Source organism: Dermacentor variabilis, chromosome 8 (assembly GCF_050947875.1).
Source record: "Dermacentor variabilis isolate Ectoservices chromosome 8, ASM5094787v1, whole genome shotgun sequence".
NCBI lineage: Eukaryota > Metazoa > Arthropoda > Arachnida > Ixodida > Ixodidae > Dermacentor > Dermacentor variabilis.
The window spans coordinates 64,125,117-64,144,224 of record NC_134575.1 but is presented as its reverse complement, the minus strand read 5'-3'; the positions used below and the strand labels follow the sequence as shown (position 1 = coordinate 64,144,224).

General features: G+C 44.0%; 1 protein-coding gene across 1 annotated transcript in view; it reads left to right on the top strand.

The window, feature by feature from the left end:
- LOC142591418 (uncharacterized) overlaps positions 1–713 on the top strand; it is a 35,416-nt gene extending 34,703 nt beyond the window's left edge. Inside the window, exon 10 of the mRNA XM_075703745.1 lies at positions 329–713. Coding sequence (XP_075559860.1) covers positions 329–342 — 14 coding nt within the window. The 3' untranslated portion in view covers positions 343–713. The remainder of the gene's footprint in view (positions 1–328) is intronic.
- Positions 714–19,108: the final 18,395 nt, after the last annotated feature.

The following is a 19,108-nucleotide window of genomic DNA, read 5'->3' as shown; positions in this document are numbered from 1 at the left end:
ATACCCCTGATTTGAATCTAGTAGCGGCGAAGCACACAGAATATCAACAAAAAAATAACATGTGCACTTGTTGACACTACTTCTTAACTACAATAGTCTAGCGCTTATAGTAGGGTAAAGTAGCTGGAGCCGCGCGTAACACATGTATAAACGTTTTCAGATAGGCTTACTAGACCTATCGCATGCACAATTCTTTCATAAATACTCTAATTAATGGTAAATCCGACTACTTATCTCTCATATATATATATATATATATATATATATGAACATTGTAACTTTGCAAGGTTCGAATATTCATCAGGTACTACTGTTCTTCTCTTTGTAGGTCCAGCGTCGTAAATTTCGAAATATCATCAGGCAGGATGTCATCAGGCAGCTTAGAAGTGCATGAACAAAACACGGCAAGAGGAACTTGCTTCTCGTTAACATCATTGGGGCATAGAGACACCACTGTTCCCACGAAAATATTTCTGACTAATTCACACTCATGGATGCCTTCCCTGCAATAAAACATCTAGTGTGCTCAGGAAGTGTGGATGCAAACTCAATCCGTTTTTTGTGCTAATGTTCGCTCGTAGAAATAATTGTCATCACCTCATCGCAAGACATTAGTGCACAATTCCTGCCATCACAGAGAAATTGTGATCATCACGCCAACATCAAGCAAATGATACAACTACTGATCCTACTCATTTCCATATTTCTTTTAGCATAGGTCAGCACGCCGTTCATTCTTTGGTAAATGTATTTCATTAAATACAAAATGCGCATACTTTTGTGTCCATTTACTTCCAGAAGCTTCACATTTCGTATCCGCGAGGGAGGGACTGTGAAGTTGAACTTTCGATATTTTTCGCTGTCGTTTAGGAACCACGGCTCGCTACCTAGGGAAATGCGATGGGGACAAAAGGAGGAAAGAATAGAGAACGTCATTACTTTCACAGCACTCTTGCTGACGGCGGCAGGTAGGCGCGCACTTACATTTACACACTAGCCCCGTGTTCGTCAAAAACTTAAGGAAATATATTTGAAGGCGGAGCTGTGGTGTCAGCCGGGCAACAAAGATATCGACGCCGAGACCTCAGAATGGTTAATGGTTCGAAAGAATGTGGAGTAAAAACCCACTTTTTGAAGTAGGTAGGGCTGAAGCAGAACCTGTGCTTAATAGTTTATACCAGACCACACGCTGAACAGGCTGGGGAAGGAGCAAAGCGCTTGCCTTATATAGATGATGCCGCGCAGGAGCAGATTATCTATAGGTGCAGCAGGAGAGATCACTCCTGCCTTAATGCCGACGCCGGTGAAAAGAAGAGAGCTACGTAATATTGCACGAGTACTAGCTGTGCCGGAACCGCTTCTGGATCAACGCTATGGTCGGTTCAACACGACGAGTCACACATAAAAAAACTTTTTCAAGAATAGCCTGCATGGAAGACCTGTATGTACCGAACCGAACGTGCATTTCAGCTTGACTTTAGCTCAACTACCAAGTAATCAGCCTAGAGCCTAGGATCACAGTCTAATGTTTACTTGCACAACAGAAGTTTTTTAAACAGGATAATTTTTGTCTCGTGTTGTATTGAAAGAAAATTGTTACATTAAGCACAAGAATACGCCTATTATCCTGAAAGGACAAAAATTTATTAAAGGAAGTTAATTCCTTAGGCGAGTTGATTCATAACAGAAACTGAACATATCAGTCCAAAAAGAAAGAGGAAAAAGGCACCGTGCACAAAGCAGGCGCTAAATAAATTTCTGCTTCACAGAGTTGGACAGAACTGTCCTCGTTGGGATGAACCCAAGCTCAACAGCACCATTATCTTCTCGAACGTCTTTATAGCTTGAAAATACCAGTATCAGATTATCTCCTTCTTTCTCAAGTGGTCATTTGTTGTGCCTTATGTCTTTGATCTGATTTTTAGCATGTGATGTTTTAATTGTTCCTGAAGACGTTCCCCGTATCTGTGACATGGAAGGTTGTTGATAATTTTAGCTGCACAAAGATGTTCATTTAATACATTATATATCAAATGCAAGAAACTCCTGACGGAATAAATAGTGCATGTGTGCGTCATTCATATTCGCTAAATACTAACTGCCACTGATGACACGGCTTATAAATGTTCAGTCTCAGACAAATCTAAAACAGAAAGTGTTTCACAGGAAGGGGGAGTCTTCGCGTTAATAAAAGGCGTAGAGCAGGGCTCAAGGAATGTCGCTGAAACTAACGTTGCGACGAAGGGAATTCTATTCACTCTATCCAAAGACAAGCCCCCTTGTCGAAACATTGGCTTCACAAACGTTCTTTTCTCGATCATTGCAGGTCACTTTCGGAAAATGTACTTTTAATTGTTCAGGAGGAAGAAGTTGACAAAAGAGTAGTATCAATTTTAGGAAAGGTATACTTACTTTACAACACAGGAAAAAAGACATTACCCCTGCTTTAAAGAGTCTGTGATGCTTACGCAATGAAAAGTTCACTATATATATATATACAGTAAACTGTGTAAAACGCATTGTTTCCTTCAATTGTTAGTTATTATATGGCATTTTATCCTCATGCAAGGGAAGAACGTCTTGTTAAGGTTGAGAAAAAGTGCCAGTGCGTGTGGTTGTTTGTTAAACGATTACCTTTTGCGGCGCGTCCAAGATACTCTCTTGCATTGCGCCAAAAATGCAGCTACAATTAATGTGAGTATTCATCTCTCTAAATTGTGGATGATATGATAAATCTACAGTGTTGTCGGAGTAAATGCATGAGTGGAGATTTCTGAAGTAAATTAGGCGTTCTTATATCCAACTGGAAACAGAAGGTCCTTGATTTATAAGCTTCGACGTTTTTTTTCGTTTGCCGCGAATTACAAAATTGTTCACAGCTACTGACAGGTTTGTAAAATGTCGCAGTAACACAAAAAAATGCATACTTGCATCCGCAGGTACACTTGCATTGTTGCCGTAAGAAACGAGAAATATAAACGTTTATTACATTTCACCTCGGCACGCTACACCTTATTTATGAGAAGGTTGACACAGATACCAAAGAAAATAGCACGCAGTGCATTGACAATTAGGTGTTGGTCAGTATACTCTGAGTTGACGATTTTGCAAGCATTTTTCACAATAGTTATGCGTTGCGTCATGTCTAATTGTTGCTTATTGTGCTCCCGTATTTCTACTGTGAAAGTTCTTGCTAAGACAGCTGCGGTATGCCCTCAAGTATTGAACAGATTTCACTACGGAATAACTTGCGTCATTTGTGCATCTCAATGTGTACTGATCTAGCTTAGCGCTGGCTGGCGCTAGAGCTTCGGAACTGTCTCACAGGTCAAACCGCCAGAAGATACCACGAATACACAATGAAATAATCGTCGTCTAATGGCTCGCGCTCTGTTTAAATGTATTATCTTTTAATTTGGGTGCGAACGAATTACCAGCCTTGCCGGTCCTTGGTCAGTTTGGTTTAGCTATTGCAGATGCATAATACCTCCGCAAATAGGCACAAACAATCGTGAGTGACCTAGTCTAATTTGCCGCTGGTTACACATATTGAGCGCCGTGATTATTTACAAACGTCGTTGCAGTAGTGGAAAGATTGCAATGAAGACTCATATGGGTGGCTTAGGCTGTGATCAAGTTCATTGTAGTTTTTAAGCTCTGTGACGATGGATAAATACCATTCCGCTATATATTCATCCGCTAACGGCGACCAGATTTAATAGTAGATATGTCAGTAATTGTCTTTGGGTTACTTCATGGGGACGGTTGCTTCGGCTTTCAGAGCTACCTTACATGTATCTGCTGCTAAACGCCCACCAGACGAAAGTTATTTATAAAGCGATTTGTGTACAGATATGTGATTTATAGTGAATAGAACATCGAAAATATCAATCTCACTTGAAACAGTAACATGCCGTTGAACGATTTCCATAAAGGAAACCCTACTTTCTCGGGCCTACCATACAAGGCTGGAATAATGATTGATAGGATCATATGCAGGATGCACTGAGTTTCTGTCTTGCCTGAGTTTGTTTGAACTCCAGTAAGTAAGTTGAGAAGGATAGCGTCTAACGCCCGAAAGCAGCAGATAATAACATGATGAACGACATAAAACCCCCAATGCCGACACGAGTGGTACCCTGCGCATGCCACTTCCTCATCTAAAACAAAGAAGACTGGGCAATGTTACGCTCTTGCGTCACTTATTGCTGTCAAAGGAAGTACTGTTGGATCTCCTACTATCTATCTGAACGCTCCGTGCAAGCTGCTTGCTACACATTTCTCGTGCGTGTCATGGGCGTGTCTCCCCTTTCAGGGATAATCTCTCTATGCACCGGCGAACGCCAACTATGTAGATGTGTTGCATTCTCATGCCACCCCTTTCCTTTCTTTCGAATACGCTGAAAGATGTTTTTTCCTGCACCCTACTGACACAGGTGATGCACTGGGTGGAACGATAAACAACTGAAGGAAGGTAGTGATCGTGTTACGACTTTACAGCAAAGTTTTTGGCCACCCACGAGGTAACGCCGAAATGATCATTACCTAACAGTGAAACGAGATAAGCCAATGAAACTAGGGCGTGCCGAATTTTGAGTTTTCTTATTGCGTTCCATTATGTCATAGCTCGCAGGGCTTTGCCGGAGCTCGCGTAGATACCAAATTTGCACGAGGTTGCGCGAACGAATCTCAGCCATGCTTCCGGCATTTCGGTGGGGGCAAATTAGGAAAACAGGCGTGTACCTATATTTAGGTGCACGTTGCAAACACCCACCTGGTGCAAATTTCCGTAGTCAACCGCTTAGGCATGTCTCACGCTCATAAGGTGGCATTGGCAAGCAAAACTTCATTATTGGTTTATCCGTTGAGAGCCCAAATCTTGCAAATCTCAGACCTTCCACCATAGCAACCCAACTAGACGCATTCTATCTGTAATCGGTGGATCTATTATGCCGTAAAAAGAATGCTTCACTGGAATGCTGTTTCTTTGCTCATGGTTTGCTGCAGAAAAGCCTTGATATCTCTATTTGCGGTATTAAATCACACGCGACGCGTATAAATAGCCAGTTGTAGATATTTCTGAAAAGTGATTTTGTGTTTTAAAGTAGTTATTTCTTTGACATAATCGTTCAGAAACACCGTTATAGAGTTTCTGTGGGCACAGAAAGGCGGCCCTCTGATGTGAAAGATTTTCTTATATCCAGCAAATACTGTTTACCCAGCGAAAGGATGCCCTTTAACCTACGTTAGCAGGTCAAGAGTGGCATTAACATTATTTTGAGGGAATCGTCTATTTGGTGACATGACAACTCTAGCCCCACATCCCACGGAAGGCATAGGAGCGGTTTTTGTTGTTATTATGACCGTAATTAGAACAGGACAACTTCTTTGCATTTGGAGTGTACAAAAAAGTTATTTAGAAACGATGGCGACAGATGACGTTCGCGAGTGTATGCTGAATGAGAAAAGTGCACTTACGTTCTTTTCAGCCACGGCTACCAATTGAACCCGAACCAAAGTTCTTAAAACCCGCCTGAACCCGAACCGAAACTTGGCCTGTACTTAGCCTTTATCTTAATCGTTATTCGTTACAGTTCGCCTATCAGCAGTGCAGCATTAATTACTCGAAGCAAACAAAAAAATGAACCAAGGCATGGAAGCTCAACCCACACCGCAAGGACACAGGCGTTCTGACAACCATGTCTTTCATCTTCCAATAAAAATGTATCCGCATCTGTGCAATACATCACGTAGTATACATTGTTGAAAAAGAAAGCAAAACAAAAACTTCGTTTCTCCTTCTGATTAGAGTTCCTCGGTTTCTTCCGGGTAGCCCATTTTCTCTGACGCTATCATTGGAATTACGGTAATGGAGGCCACGGGAATAGTTTCTTTGTGCGGTACATGCCATGCTTTAAGGGAGTGTACAAAAAAAAAAAAAACGGACCCAGCAGGGAACCACGCGTCCGCTGTTGGCGTTGTCGACAGATCAACGTTCGGATCTACAATGCATTCTCAAAGCGAATGAGCTAAACATTCATTGGTACTTTCTATTATTGTAGTTAAGTTAGGCAAAATTTTAATAGTAACGTTTTATGCCACAAAATGTAAAGATGGTGAGCGTGGAGAACAGCGTCAGCAGGGTACTTACAAAATCGAGCGAAAACAAGTATTTTAATGGTGCCTCTTTAAATTTATTCATTCAGACAGTGTTTATTTTTGTGCCGGGTACTTTTAATTGCGCACTTCATCACCAGGCTAAATGTTGCTTTGTGACACTAATAGTTCATTTGTGATCAGCGTGATCTATGGAAAATAAGGTGCTTTGTTTTCTATGCGTGAGACTAGTCTACCTAACTGTAGTTCAACACCATCGCTTGGAATACCTGTGCATGTATATACTTGCGTACTAAACATGCTACATTCTTTTATTTTTCAGTATATTCTCTGCAAAGCTTTTTTTTTGACATCAGCATTGTTAAGCTGGCACCCCCCCCCCCCATTGCTATGTGACATCTACGAAAAAAAAGAAAAAAGTTACGATATTACAGTTGTGACCGTGAAAATTTGCGTTTAACACTGTGTGTGGATGACCATAAAAGCAAACGCGAGTAAGAGGAAGGGTGCGTTCAGGCACCGCATCACGGGAGGCACTGCCTACTACGACCCTCTTTTTGGGTGTGGCTGCTGTAGCTGTACTACATTACCCATCGTTGATATTCATATAAGAACCGACATTGATTTTTGTGTCATATTTACTTAATCTCCCGACAAAGCTTAAGCATGAACCAAGCGAAAGAGTCAGTAGCGCCCTGCCGGATTTTGCCATAGGGTAGGGTAAATTTCGCTGTGAGAAAGCGCTTTGCGAGTGCTGCAGCATTGCGAACCATTTAGATAACCGTTTTAAATTTTCAGTTCTTCGGCAGCTGAGCCCTTACAAATTTGGAGCGTGCTATACCCAAAGCCGAACCATACCGGTTACTTTTTCGGTTTGACATCCAGCTTCGAACAATGATTCCTTTCCTTTCAAAGTTGGAGATGAGGTCGCACTTCTACTCCTACTAAGGCGTTTACGTTCTTCGTTGACGTGCGTTTATTTGCCTGCGACATTCGGGCCTTCCTTTTTGTTAGATGGTGATTTAGTGATCGATCTTTTTGACAGCATATACGTTTTCACGTGCATTTCTTCCCGCAAGGATGTGCTTTAGGTGACATTGAATACATTATTTTTGGAGCTTCAGCACATAAGCGGACACGGCTCATCAACGGTAACACGTGGCTCTCCTTGTTACATTTTGGAACTGAGAGTTTCTTCAGTAATGTGGAAAGTTGGGCTAGTCGGTGATTAATCATCATAACTTGCTGGTGAAGCAGCGCACTGACGTGGACACGGCGAAGACGCACAAGAATACACGACACTCGTTGAACTCGCAAGTATTTTATTTCAGAACACATACTTCATATTTACATACCTACGCACCTTCAGGCGTCAAAGATATCAGGGCAAAATTAAACGCATTTTTCAAATTCATTTTCCCGCGCATACGGCAGACAGCGATGAGATGGAAGTTGTCAACAAATGTGGCGTATCAGTTAATACCTTTTTTGAACTATTAGCGTTCTGCCTTGAATCCACCTTCCTACTGTGGAATAATATTATGTATAGACAAAAGTCCGGTAGATGCATAGGTTCAAAGGTAGCTCCAGTACTTAGCACACTTTTTTAGGTAGCATTGACAAAGCGATGATGCAAACCTTAAAGTCCTTGCGGTAAAGGTGTTCCGGGTTGTGGACGATTTTTCGGCTATAGCAGAACATGGGGTTTGGGGCATAAGAGTGGAAGAGATCTTGAAAATGTCCAAGGACAACAGCCAAGAACTGGATTGCACTGTTGGGTTCCCAAAGAATGGCAAGCTATAGTTTTTAGATTGGGCGTTAACTACCACACTGAACCACGTTTGCTGGTCATACACTGCACGATCAGAAAAACACTTGCTTAGCGGCAATTTGGGACAGTCAAAAGTCGTAAAAAGTGGCATAGCTTTTTCGTGCCTGCGAGTAGCCTTAACTTAGTCTTGACCAGAAAAAATAAAAGAAACTTTCAGCCAACAAGTAATCAGCCAAAAGAATGCAGTATATGAAAAACTTGTACTGTGTACACCAGCCTATAAGTTTATTCGTTATGTGCGCAATGGCTATCAGAAAGAGCGTAATAAAAAAGAGAATGATAGCAAAAAAATTGTGTCAATAGCATATGCACACAAGGTCGCGCATAACTTAAACAACTTAGGCAGCAGATACGATCTACAAGTACTTATTTCAGCACCTAATAAACTTGGTAAGATACATGCCAGACTGGATCGTAGAGTTCCAACAAAAATAAATGTAAATGGTCATATTAAGTGAAGGTCAAGCATAGCGAAAAACTTCTCAATTGGAGGTCGTCCGTTGTCTGCTGTTTGCCCGTATCTTGTGTAAAAGTATACATCGGCCAAACGTGTCCGGGTGTAAACACAAGATTTTGATGATGATGATGATGTGTGTTATTTTGTGGCGCAAGGGCCAGGTTAGGCCAAAGAGCGCCATGACAAGTGGTAGCGTTAACGATGTATTATGAAAGATGTGACTTGGCTGTATAGTGGCCTAAAAATAGTCGCTGTAAAGTGCGTAAAATCTACGTTCTATAAAATTATGGCGATGACTATGAACATTAAAATCCATCGTAAAAGAATGATGCATTGTTTAAAATATGCGAGATGTTAAATTGGTTACAGCACTACTGCCTCACCCGAGCCCTTGAACCACAAGGGCCTAGAGGCATGTGCTATTCAAAATAATTGTCGCAGCGGCATCCTCTGGAGAGAGGAAGCGCTACGAACGTGTGGGGTTAATAACATGCAACACAACATCTTTCAAAAAACCTAGGACGGCGCTGGTGTCAAAGAGTGGTTCTGGACCTAGTAACATAACAGGATGAAGGGGGATGTGGTGGCGGTATGCTAAGAGAAAATGATTTTTTCTTTCGGATTCGGCTTCCCGACACTCCAGTAGGACGTGGAGGACGGTCAGCCTTTCCCCGCATCTACCACAGGTTGGAGGCTCGTTTCCCGTGAGTAAAAAGTTATGTGTGCCAAAAGTGTGTCCTATTCTTAGACGGCAGAATAGGACATCTGTCCGGCGGGATTTTGTTACAGGAGGCCAGAAACCTAATTGTGGCTTTATTACATGCAGTTTATTATTTATTTCTTCGTCCCACATGCGTTGCCAGTGGTTTCGTAGTTTCCTTCTTAAGAAAGGCTTCAGGTCTGTGACAGGGACCGAAGCAGTAGAGTTAACTGCATGCAATGAGATTGATGTGGCCATCTGGTCGGCTAGAACGTTTCCCTCGATGCCCCTATGTCCAGGCACCCAGCATATGATCACATGTTGGTTAGATATATATGATTTGCACAGTGCGGAGTAGAGTTCACTAAATACTGGATTTTTGTGATTACGGAAAGACATCAAGGCCTTCACAACACTGAGGGAGTCCGTATATATAACTGATTTCGGGAGTTGTGATTTATTTATATGTTTTACGGCCGAAAGGAGTGCGTAGGCCTCAGCCGTAAAGATGCTAGTTTCCGGATGCAGTACGTCGGATTCCGAGAAGGATGGACCGACGGCTGCATAGGACACCCCGTCGTGTGACTTTGATGCGTCTGTGTAGAACTCCGTGCAGGAGTATTTGTGCTGGAGTTCCCGGAAATGCATTAGGATTTCAATCTCTGGAGCATGCTTTGTGACTTCCACGAAAGATATATCACATTGTATGAGCTGCCACTCCCAAGGAGGTAGCAGCTTGGCTGGATGGATTAGGCGAAGCTCGAGGAGTGGAACGTGCATTTCTTCACTAAGCTCCCTCACACGCAGCGAGAAAGGCTGTCTTACGGAGGGACGATTGCGAAAGAGTGTAGCATATGTCATGTCATTAATGGTATTAAAACAGGGATGCTGAGGATTTGAGTGGACTTTCAGAAAATATGTATGGCTGATGTATGTTCTCTGCAGATGAAGTGACCACTCATTTGATTCTACATATAAACTTTGTATGGGACTCGTTCTGAAAGCGCCAGTGGCCAGTCGGATTCCTAGATGGTGCACTGGGTCTAGCATCTTTAGTGCGCTCGGGGCGGCAGAGTGATAAATCACGGCGCCATAGTCTAGTCGCGATCGAATGAGGCTTTTATATAGATTCATTAAACACTTCCTGTCACTACCCCACGTAGTCTGGGACAGAAGTTTCATTATGTTCATTGTTTTCAGACATTTTTCTTTAAGATGTTTAATGTGGGGGACGAAAGTGAGTCTGTAGTCAAGTATGACACCTAGAAATTTGTGTTCTTTGTTTACAGGTATCTGTTGTCCACGCAGTTCTATGCAAGGATCTGGGATAAGTCCTCTCTTTCTTGTAAAAAGAACACAAGAGCTTTTGTTAGGATTGATCTTAAACCCATTCTTGTCTGCCCACATTGACACTTTGTTCAGGCCATGCTGTACCTGTCTCTCGCAGACTGCGAGGTTACAGGATTTGAAAGCTATTTGAATGTCGTCCACGTAGACAGAGTAAAAGATGGCGGGTGGTAGTGAAGCACGAAGCGTGTCCATCTTCACGATAAATAGCGTGCAGCTGAGCACGCCTCCTTGGGGTACACCCGTTTCTTGCGTAAAAGGACGTGAGAGTGCATTGCCGACTTTTACCCGGAAGGTACGATTTGACAGATAGCTTTTTATTATATTAAACATATTACCGTGGATGCCCATTTCTGACAGGTCTCTTAAGATTCCGTAACGCCACGTTGTGTCATATGCCTTTTCCATATCGAGAAATATCGATAGGAAGAACTGTTTATGTATAAATGCGTCCCGGATATTCCATTCAACACGCACGAGATGATCGGTTGTGGAGCGCCCTTCTCGGAAGCCGCACTGATAAGGATCAAGCTTTTTGCTCTGTTCAAGGAAATGAATGAGTCGCCGATTTATCATTTTTTCGAACACCTTACAAATGCAACTTGTGAGGGCTATCGGGCGGTAACTTGCCACTGAGGAAGGGTCTTTGCCTTGTTTCAAAACAGGGACTACAATGGCTTCCTTCCAGGCGGTTGGAAGGTACCCTGCATCCCAGATGGTGTTGAAAAGTGTGAGTAGTGTAAGTTGCGTGTCATTGTGTAAGTTTTTGAGCATTTCATACATGATTCTATCAGATCCTGGTGCGGAACTCTTGCATGCGCTCAAGGCAGCTTTCAACTCGGCAGCACTAAAAGGGCAATTGTACGGTTCATTCTGTCGGCATTTATTGATGAGTGGCTTGCATTCTTCTATTTGTTTATATTTTAGGAAGGATTGCGAATAATGATTTGAGCTTGATACACTCTCAAAGTGCTCCCCAAGTGAGTTCGCCTGGTCTTGCAGTGTATCGCCCTGTGTGTTTACCAGGGGGACTGAGTATGTTTGCCTACCTCTAATCCTATTAACTCTGTTCCAGGCTTTGGCCTCATCCCTAAACGAGTTAATACTTGATAAATACTTGTGCCAGCTTTCTCTTCTGGCCTGTCGGCGGGTTCGCCTGCCTTGGGACTTTATTTTTTTAAAGTTCATAAGATTCTCTGCAGTGGGAGAAGCGCGTAGCAACCCCCACGCCTTGTTCTGATTCTTACGGGCGATCCTACATTCGCTGTTCCACCACGGCACACGCCGTTTGCATGCCAGACCACTCACTTCGGATATGCATTTTGATGCGGCATCTATTATGAATGATGTAAGATATTCCACAGCAGCATCAATTTCTAAAGAAGACAAGTCGGCCCATGAGATGTTAGTGAGAGTTCGAAATTTCTCCCAGTCGGCTGTGTCTATCTTCCACCTAGGAGCTTGCGGAGGATATTCGTTTTCTTTAGATGTTCTTATCAGTATAGGGAAGTGGTCGCTCCCGTAAGGATTGTTCGTTACTTCCCATTCGAGTTCGGGCAGTATGGACGGGGAAACTATGCTAAGATCTATTGAAGAAAAGGTTCTGTTTGCTAGGGAGTAATACGTGGGTTCCTTCTTATTCAGTAAGCACGCACCTGAAGAAAAGAGGAACTGTTCAACGAGACGACCTCGCGCATCGATACGAGAGTCGCCCCAGAGGGAGCTGTGCGCATTGAAATCGCCGAGAACAACATAAGGTTCTGGCAATTGATCTATATAGGATTGAAATTCTTGTTTCGTTAATTTGTAATGGGGGGGTATGTAAAGAGAGCTAATGGTGATGAGTTTGTTTAGGAGAACAGCTCGAACCGCCACTGCTTCGAGAGGCGTTTGTAGCTGTAAAAGTTGACATGCAATGCTCTTATGGATAACAATGGCGACACCGCCCGATGATGCAACAGCATCATCGCGATCTTTGCGAAATGTTATGTACTGTCGGAGAAAGTTTGTGTGTTTGGATTTTAAGTGTGTTTCCTGTAAACACAGCACATTTGGATTGTGTTGGTGGATTAGTTCTTGTACATCATCAAGGTTTCCAAGGAGACCTCTGACGTTCCATTGTATGATTTGTGTATCCATATTTAATGTGAATTAGTGCTGTGTGTACGGAAAAACGGAAAGATGCCTTAGGTTACAGAGCCCTTTCGAGGCCCTGTAATAGGTGTTTTGTTTTTTCTGAAGCGTTCGAGCGATTCTCGACGCTCCTTAGGCGCTTGGTGCACCTTGGGGACAGGTGTAGTGTCCATTGCCTCTTGTGAGGCTCCGGACATGTGCTCTTGCGAGCGAGAGGTTTTCAGGGGGAGTCCCGCCTTGGAGGACAAGACCCCTGCGCCCACCAGCCCTGAGGTCGATGGGGCTCCCTGAGGGATTTGGCTGTGCTGGCCGTTGCCAGCGCTGGAGGGGGCCTCGGAGGTTGGGGCAGCCTCGGCTGCGCCCACCTTCGGGGTCGATTGCTCCGTCTGCTCGGTTGGCGGAGCAGCGCTAGCTGCAACCACCGTGGGGGCAGATGGCGTGACTGCCGACTCACTGACTGTGGGTCGGACAGCCGCCGGAGGCCGTTGTGACGCTGCCCCCTGACGCGCCACATCGGCAAAGGTTTTCTTTGGCAGGTATGCTACCCGCCTTCGTGCCTCTTTGAACGATATATTTTCTTTTACTTTTATAGTCACAATTTCTTTTTCCTTCTTCCAGGAGGGGCACGACCGCGAGTACGCGGCGTGGTCCCCGTCACAGTTTACACAGTGTAGAGAGTTCTTACATGCTTCAGTGGCGTGTTCAAGGGCACTGCATTTGGCGCATGTTTGGCGGCCTCGGCAGCTCTGCGAGCTGTGGCCAAAACGTTGGCATTTGAAACATCTCAAGGGATTCGGCACATACGGTCTTATACGAAGCTTGATGTACCCGGCCTCGATTGACTCGGGCAGGACACTGGAGTTGAAGGTGAGTATTAGGTGTTTGGTCGCAATTTCTTTTCCGTCTCGCCTCATCTTGATTCTTCTGACATTTATGACATTCTGTTCGCTGAAGCCCTCCAAGAGCTCAGCCTCAGTCAGCTCCAATAAATCATCATCGGAGACTACGCCACGGGTGGTATTCATGGTACGATGAGGAGTTACTGTTACTTTGGCGTCACCAAATGAAACTAGATTGGGTAGATTTTCATATTGTTTCTGGTTGCGGAGCTCCAAGAGGAGATCACCACTTGCCATTCTGGATGCTTTGTAACCTGTACCAAAAACTTGCGTCAGAGACTTGGACACGAGAAATGGCGAGATTGTTCGTACGGGTTTGTTTGGTATTTCGGAGTGGACTACGTGGAAGCGTGGAAAAGTTTCTTTTTGACGGGCGAAAAATTCAAACACATCATCGGTGCGCCCCCTCTTCAGGGAGCGATCAGGTAATGGGGGAAAGGAAGTAGCCATAGGAGATTGTAATTTCGGCAGCAACGCCAGCCACCCACCGTGGAGTCCTACAAGGGGACGCTGCAGGGCATGTGAAACACGGCCTGCAGACGCCAGCTGTACATTACTACTATAACCAAATATGAAATAACCTAGGTTGGCTATTCACACAAGGTTAACCCTTGCTGCCTGGAAAAATTGGAAGTAAGCGGAAGCTAGGAGAAGACAGGAAAGATGAAAAGTAAGAGAAAGACGAAGATTGGAGGGAGAGAGAGACAGGAAAAGGCAACTACCGATTTCCCCCGGGTGGGTCAGTCCGGGGGTGCCGTCTACGTGAAGCCGAGGCCAAAGGGGTGTGTTGCCGCCGCCGAGGGGCCGTAAAGGTCCGAACGCCCGGCATTGGCTCAACCCCCAGGATCCCCTTTTCCCCGGACACGGCTAAGCCGCGCACGGCTACACGCGGGAGGGTCCAACCCTCGTGTGCTCGGGTACGTGGTGTCGCAACGCACCAAACGCCTGCTTGCGCAGACGCCCCTGCGGGGCACAAGATTTTGGAGCACAAAAAGTTCACTTGGGGGAAATACTCATTCCACATTAAAGGGCACTGCTCGCAACAAGGGTGCTGGCTGCTTTACATGATACTACAGTTCTATCGCACCATAAGAATCAGCGGACCAGGGAAATAATCGAAGCTTTTCACAATCACAAGAGGGGACAGGGTTGTATATGTCAGCCATCTGTACTTCTAAGCCATGGTGAGGTTGCCTTTTTTGGAAGAACACTAAAAATCTTATGTAATAAAAATGATTGTTAGGTGCGCCACAAATAGGATAGAATTGCACACCATGATAAAAAGGGGCCTGTGTTTGACGCCCGAGTATGCGCGGGCCAATGAAATTGAAGAATGCCTTTAATCTTGCCCTGACGCCTGAAGGTGCGCAGGTGTATAAATATGAAGTATGTGTTCAGAAATAAGAAAGTTGTGAGTTCAGCGATATCGTATATTCTTTCGTGTCTTGGCCGTCTCCGTGTCAATGCGCTGCATCACCAGTAAGGTATACGAGAAGTTCTTCTTTGCACAGATATGTGTTCCTGAATGGCTGTCCAGTGTGTCAACGGTGCTGCATGTAATTTTTTTAATAAGGTTTTCCTACGTTGGATTCGTCATTTGGCAATTATATTGACATTCTTTTTGAGTCTCTTTATGTGTATTTGGCTCCAAAAAAGGATTAAGGGCTTGCATAAAGGTGCCTGGACCACGGTCGTTGGTTCATTTTTAATTTATCGTTGTATCTAAGTATAAAGAGCGCACCGTGGTTATGCACAAAAAAGAAAAAGATTCAACAGACACACTTAAAACTGCTTGCGTGTGGAAACGCGAAATCATAATAATTGCTTCGATGGAATGTTCTCGATGGATGTTCTGGGCATGCATAAAGACTCTTTCTGCTGCATCGGTGTATGTGTTTACGTATACGTTGGCCACAGATTGGAAGCATTCAAACGCTTTTGCTACAGAACGATGAAGTTTGATTTATGCCTAATTGTAGGCCTATCGGAGCCTATGCCGTGTTTTTCTGTGTTCTCGTTTTTCGTCTTCTGAGGTGTGCTTCCATAGGTGATCCCATCCCGCAACTGCCGCAGAGGTGGACTCTTCGGAGTGCATTGCACTAGACACAGTACTGATAAAACCCGAAGGGAAAATGACGCGCGGGAGGCAATGACATGTCGTGTAGAATGACACACGCGTTATGTGCAAGTTTAGTAAACGATACCCATAGAGCGACGGTGCCATCGGAGAAGCGTGCTTGTCTCGGACCCCGGAAGCCCGGGGTCGATTACCACTCAGACCAAAATATACCCAATTCTCTTATCGAGGCAATTCTTTCGAGGGCACTTGGTTTACAGAAACTTTCCGGACAAATTTCACGCCGATCCAAGCATTTTTTAGTTGTTTTCACTCTTCGCGCCGTCTGCCAATTTTGGCACCATCTTGCGGACGTGCCGCAGACGACAACGCCGTGTTATCGCGTAATTGGGGCATATAAAGCTTTTTCATCAAACTGGTGGGCTATTCGCGCACATTCACAATTTTTCATTGAAATCGTTGCTCGTAAATGACTGTCAGGGGCCGGGACAGACATTTTACGTGGAGTCTACGACTTCAGCGAATGTGGAGCCAGCCCTGTGTTCTTTGCCGAAAAACTGTTCAGGGAGGAAGGGCATTTTCGCTGAATTATGCCCTGAGTATGTTCACTCTGGCCATGAAAAGGTGCCGCACACCGCGAGGACGCCTATTCAAGAACAACGACTAAACAAATCAAATCTTCCGGCGCCTGCACTTGCTTCCAGTGCTTGAAGTACATGAACCCATGGCCTTTGAATGTGTCCTCTATTGCACCGAGGGGTCCATTTCCGAGTGTCTGATTCTTTTCGTAGCCACTAAGTGTTGTGAGCCTGGTGTTTGGTTGAAGTGCGATATAAACAAATTGAAATCGAAATTGTTTAGTAATCCGAGATATGCTTATATTTTTCGAGCTTGCTGTGGGTTGTGGACGATTAGCGTGCAATCCAGGATTAAAGCTCGAAAATTAGGTGTTATAGCGGTCCTAACAATTAGAGTATCGCGTTATTGTTCTGCGGCACAAAGTTAAATTTAATGTCGGACACTTCCATTTATTAGGAAGGCCCAAGCGAAACATTCCTAGCTATACCTACAGCAGAATTACTGGAATGTGTCATAAAATGTTCTGTTTAGAAATCGGATCTTGAAGCTTGAGTAGTAGCGGAGGAGCAATCCACGTCTGTGGCGCGAGACGACTTTGTTTAAGCCGATACGAGGAGGATACGTTTTCTTTTATTACTGAAACCGCGTTGTTACGGTAAACTGCTGGCAACGATAGAAGGAAGACAATAAAAGAAACCGGAATGTTTAATGGGGCAGTGGGTACAGATAGCAAAGCAAAGCGAAATTAACAACCATAATAGCAAGCATGAACGCTGGTTGTCGTACACTTCAGAGGCATCAAAGATTTAAATAGTTGGGATTTTACAAAGAATTCGAGACAGCCACAGAATTGCATTAGACGAATCGTTATCCATATCGAATTCTCGAGAACATTTACAATGTTTCCAATACAGCTGTAGTCTAAGCACGCTAAGAAGCTTGCGCGCTGTATTGTATTACTTTCTGCTTGCATTGTATTTCAAACGCTTTTTTGAAGCTTTCAAAAACATGTAGAGCGTCATCACATTTACCACAGTAAAACGCATGACGCGGACGATGTCACATCATGCGCAGGGCCGCTGTGACTTCAAAAGGTTATCGAAAACGACTTCGTAGTCCCGTTAGCTAGCACGTGAATCTGTCTAAAATATACAGGAGGAATGTCACCTCAGCTTTGATCCTACAAAATAGAATCACATAAGGAATAGCCTATCAATATAGAATTCTCGAAAACGTTTGCTAAGGTTCCAGTACAGCAATGGCGTCCACGCGCGAATTGTATAAACCGTTCCACGCGTGACAACCAGCTTGTGCTGAGTATTATATTACTTTCTACTTACTTTATAAATTCATTTCCCATTGGGTTTTAATATGTCTTTACAACATCATGACGATGGTTTCTAAGAAAAGAGAAATGCCAAGCACGCGTAGTTTTTGAAACGTTTTCTAAACTGCAAAAACATTGAAAGGATCACATTTACGACGTTAAAACTCACGATGCGGACGACGTCTCAAGTTATGCGCAGCACCACGTTAATTCCACGAGGTCATCGAACACGACTTCACAGTACCATTTGCTAGCTCAGGAACCTGTCTAATATATGCAGAAAGAATTTCGCCTCATCTTTCTTCCTACCACTGGGTATTCGAGTTGACATTTTCGATCGGTATTCTTCTCTGACGGCGGTACGTTTCTGCCGCCCCTGCGTTTTAACTCAGCTTTGCAAAGATTTTATGTGCCCACGGCGGTTGTCCTGATTGGACAAATCAGACAACTTTCGGACTTAATGGATTCCTTAGTTATCGCAAATCATGCAGAAAGTATGTGCCGACGCAATATAGATATATTTTCTTTAATGAAAGAGAACACACCCTTATCACTTTATGTTGATGATCAGGGCAAGGCAGGCTTCAAAAATGTTGAGGTGGAGCTAAATTTTTTATTGACAGACAAGAGAGAAATGGCGATCACACCGAAAAAAGCAACGGCAATGCGCGTGAACCGTGGAGCCGAGAATGACTGCTCGGAGGTTTGTAATTTCCAAAAAGGTGAAAATAGCCGAGAAGTCAGTTAAACTGCTAAAAGAAGGCAGGCAGTTCCCGGTAAGTCTCCAAAATGTCACAAAATGTCTCCAGACTGCTCCCATTGGCAATTACTTAGGACAAAACGCTTCAGGGTTTAGATGGGAAACTGCTATGCTATAAGCGTGGCGTTTTAGCACTTCATCATCATCATCAGCCTGCTCTATGTCCACTGCAGGAGGAAGGCCTCTCCCTGCGATCTCCAATTACCCCTGTGCTGCGCCAACCGATTCCAACTACTGCCCGCGAAATTCCTAATTGATCACTGCTGCTACTCTTCTGCCATCCTCGACTGCGTTTCCCTTCTCTTGGAACCCATTTTGTAATGCTAATGGTCCAACGGTTATCTAACCGGTGCAATAAATCACCCACCCAGCTCCATTTCTTTCTCTTGAAGTCAATTAGAATATCGTCTACTCCCGTTTGCATTCTGATCCAAACCGCTCTCTTTCTGTCTCTTAATGTTATTCCTAGCAATCCTCGTTCCATCGCTCGTTGTGTGGTCCTTAACTTGTTCTCAAACTTCTTTGTCAGTATCCAAGTCTCTGCCCCATATGTCAATACTGGTAAAATGAACTGACTGCACGCCTTAATTTTTAATCATAACATTAAGCTTCCAGTCAGGAGTTGACAATGTCTGCCGTATGCGATGGAACCCATTTTTATTCTTCTATGAATTTCCTTCTCATGAACACGCTTTGACCCGTACCTTCACACCATACCCGCACGGTGTGAAGGTTGACCCGTACTCCTTCACAGACTGTAGAGGCTGAATGACGATCTTGAACTCTTGTTCCCTTGCCTGGTTATTTATAATTATCTTGGCCTTCTGCAGATTATTCTTCAACCGCAATCTTACACTCTCTCTTTCAAGATTCTCAATGAT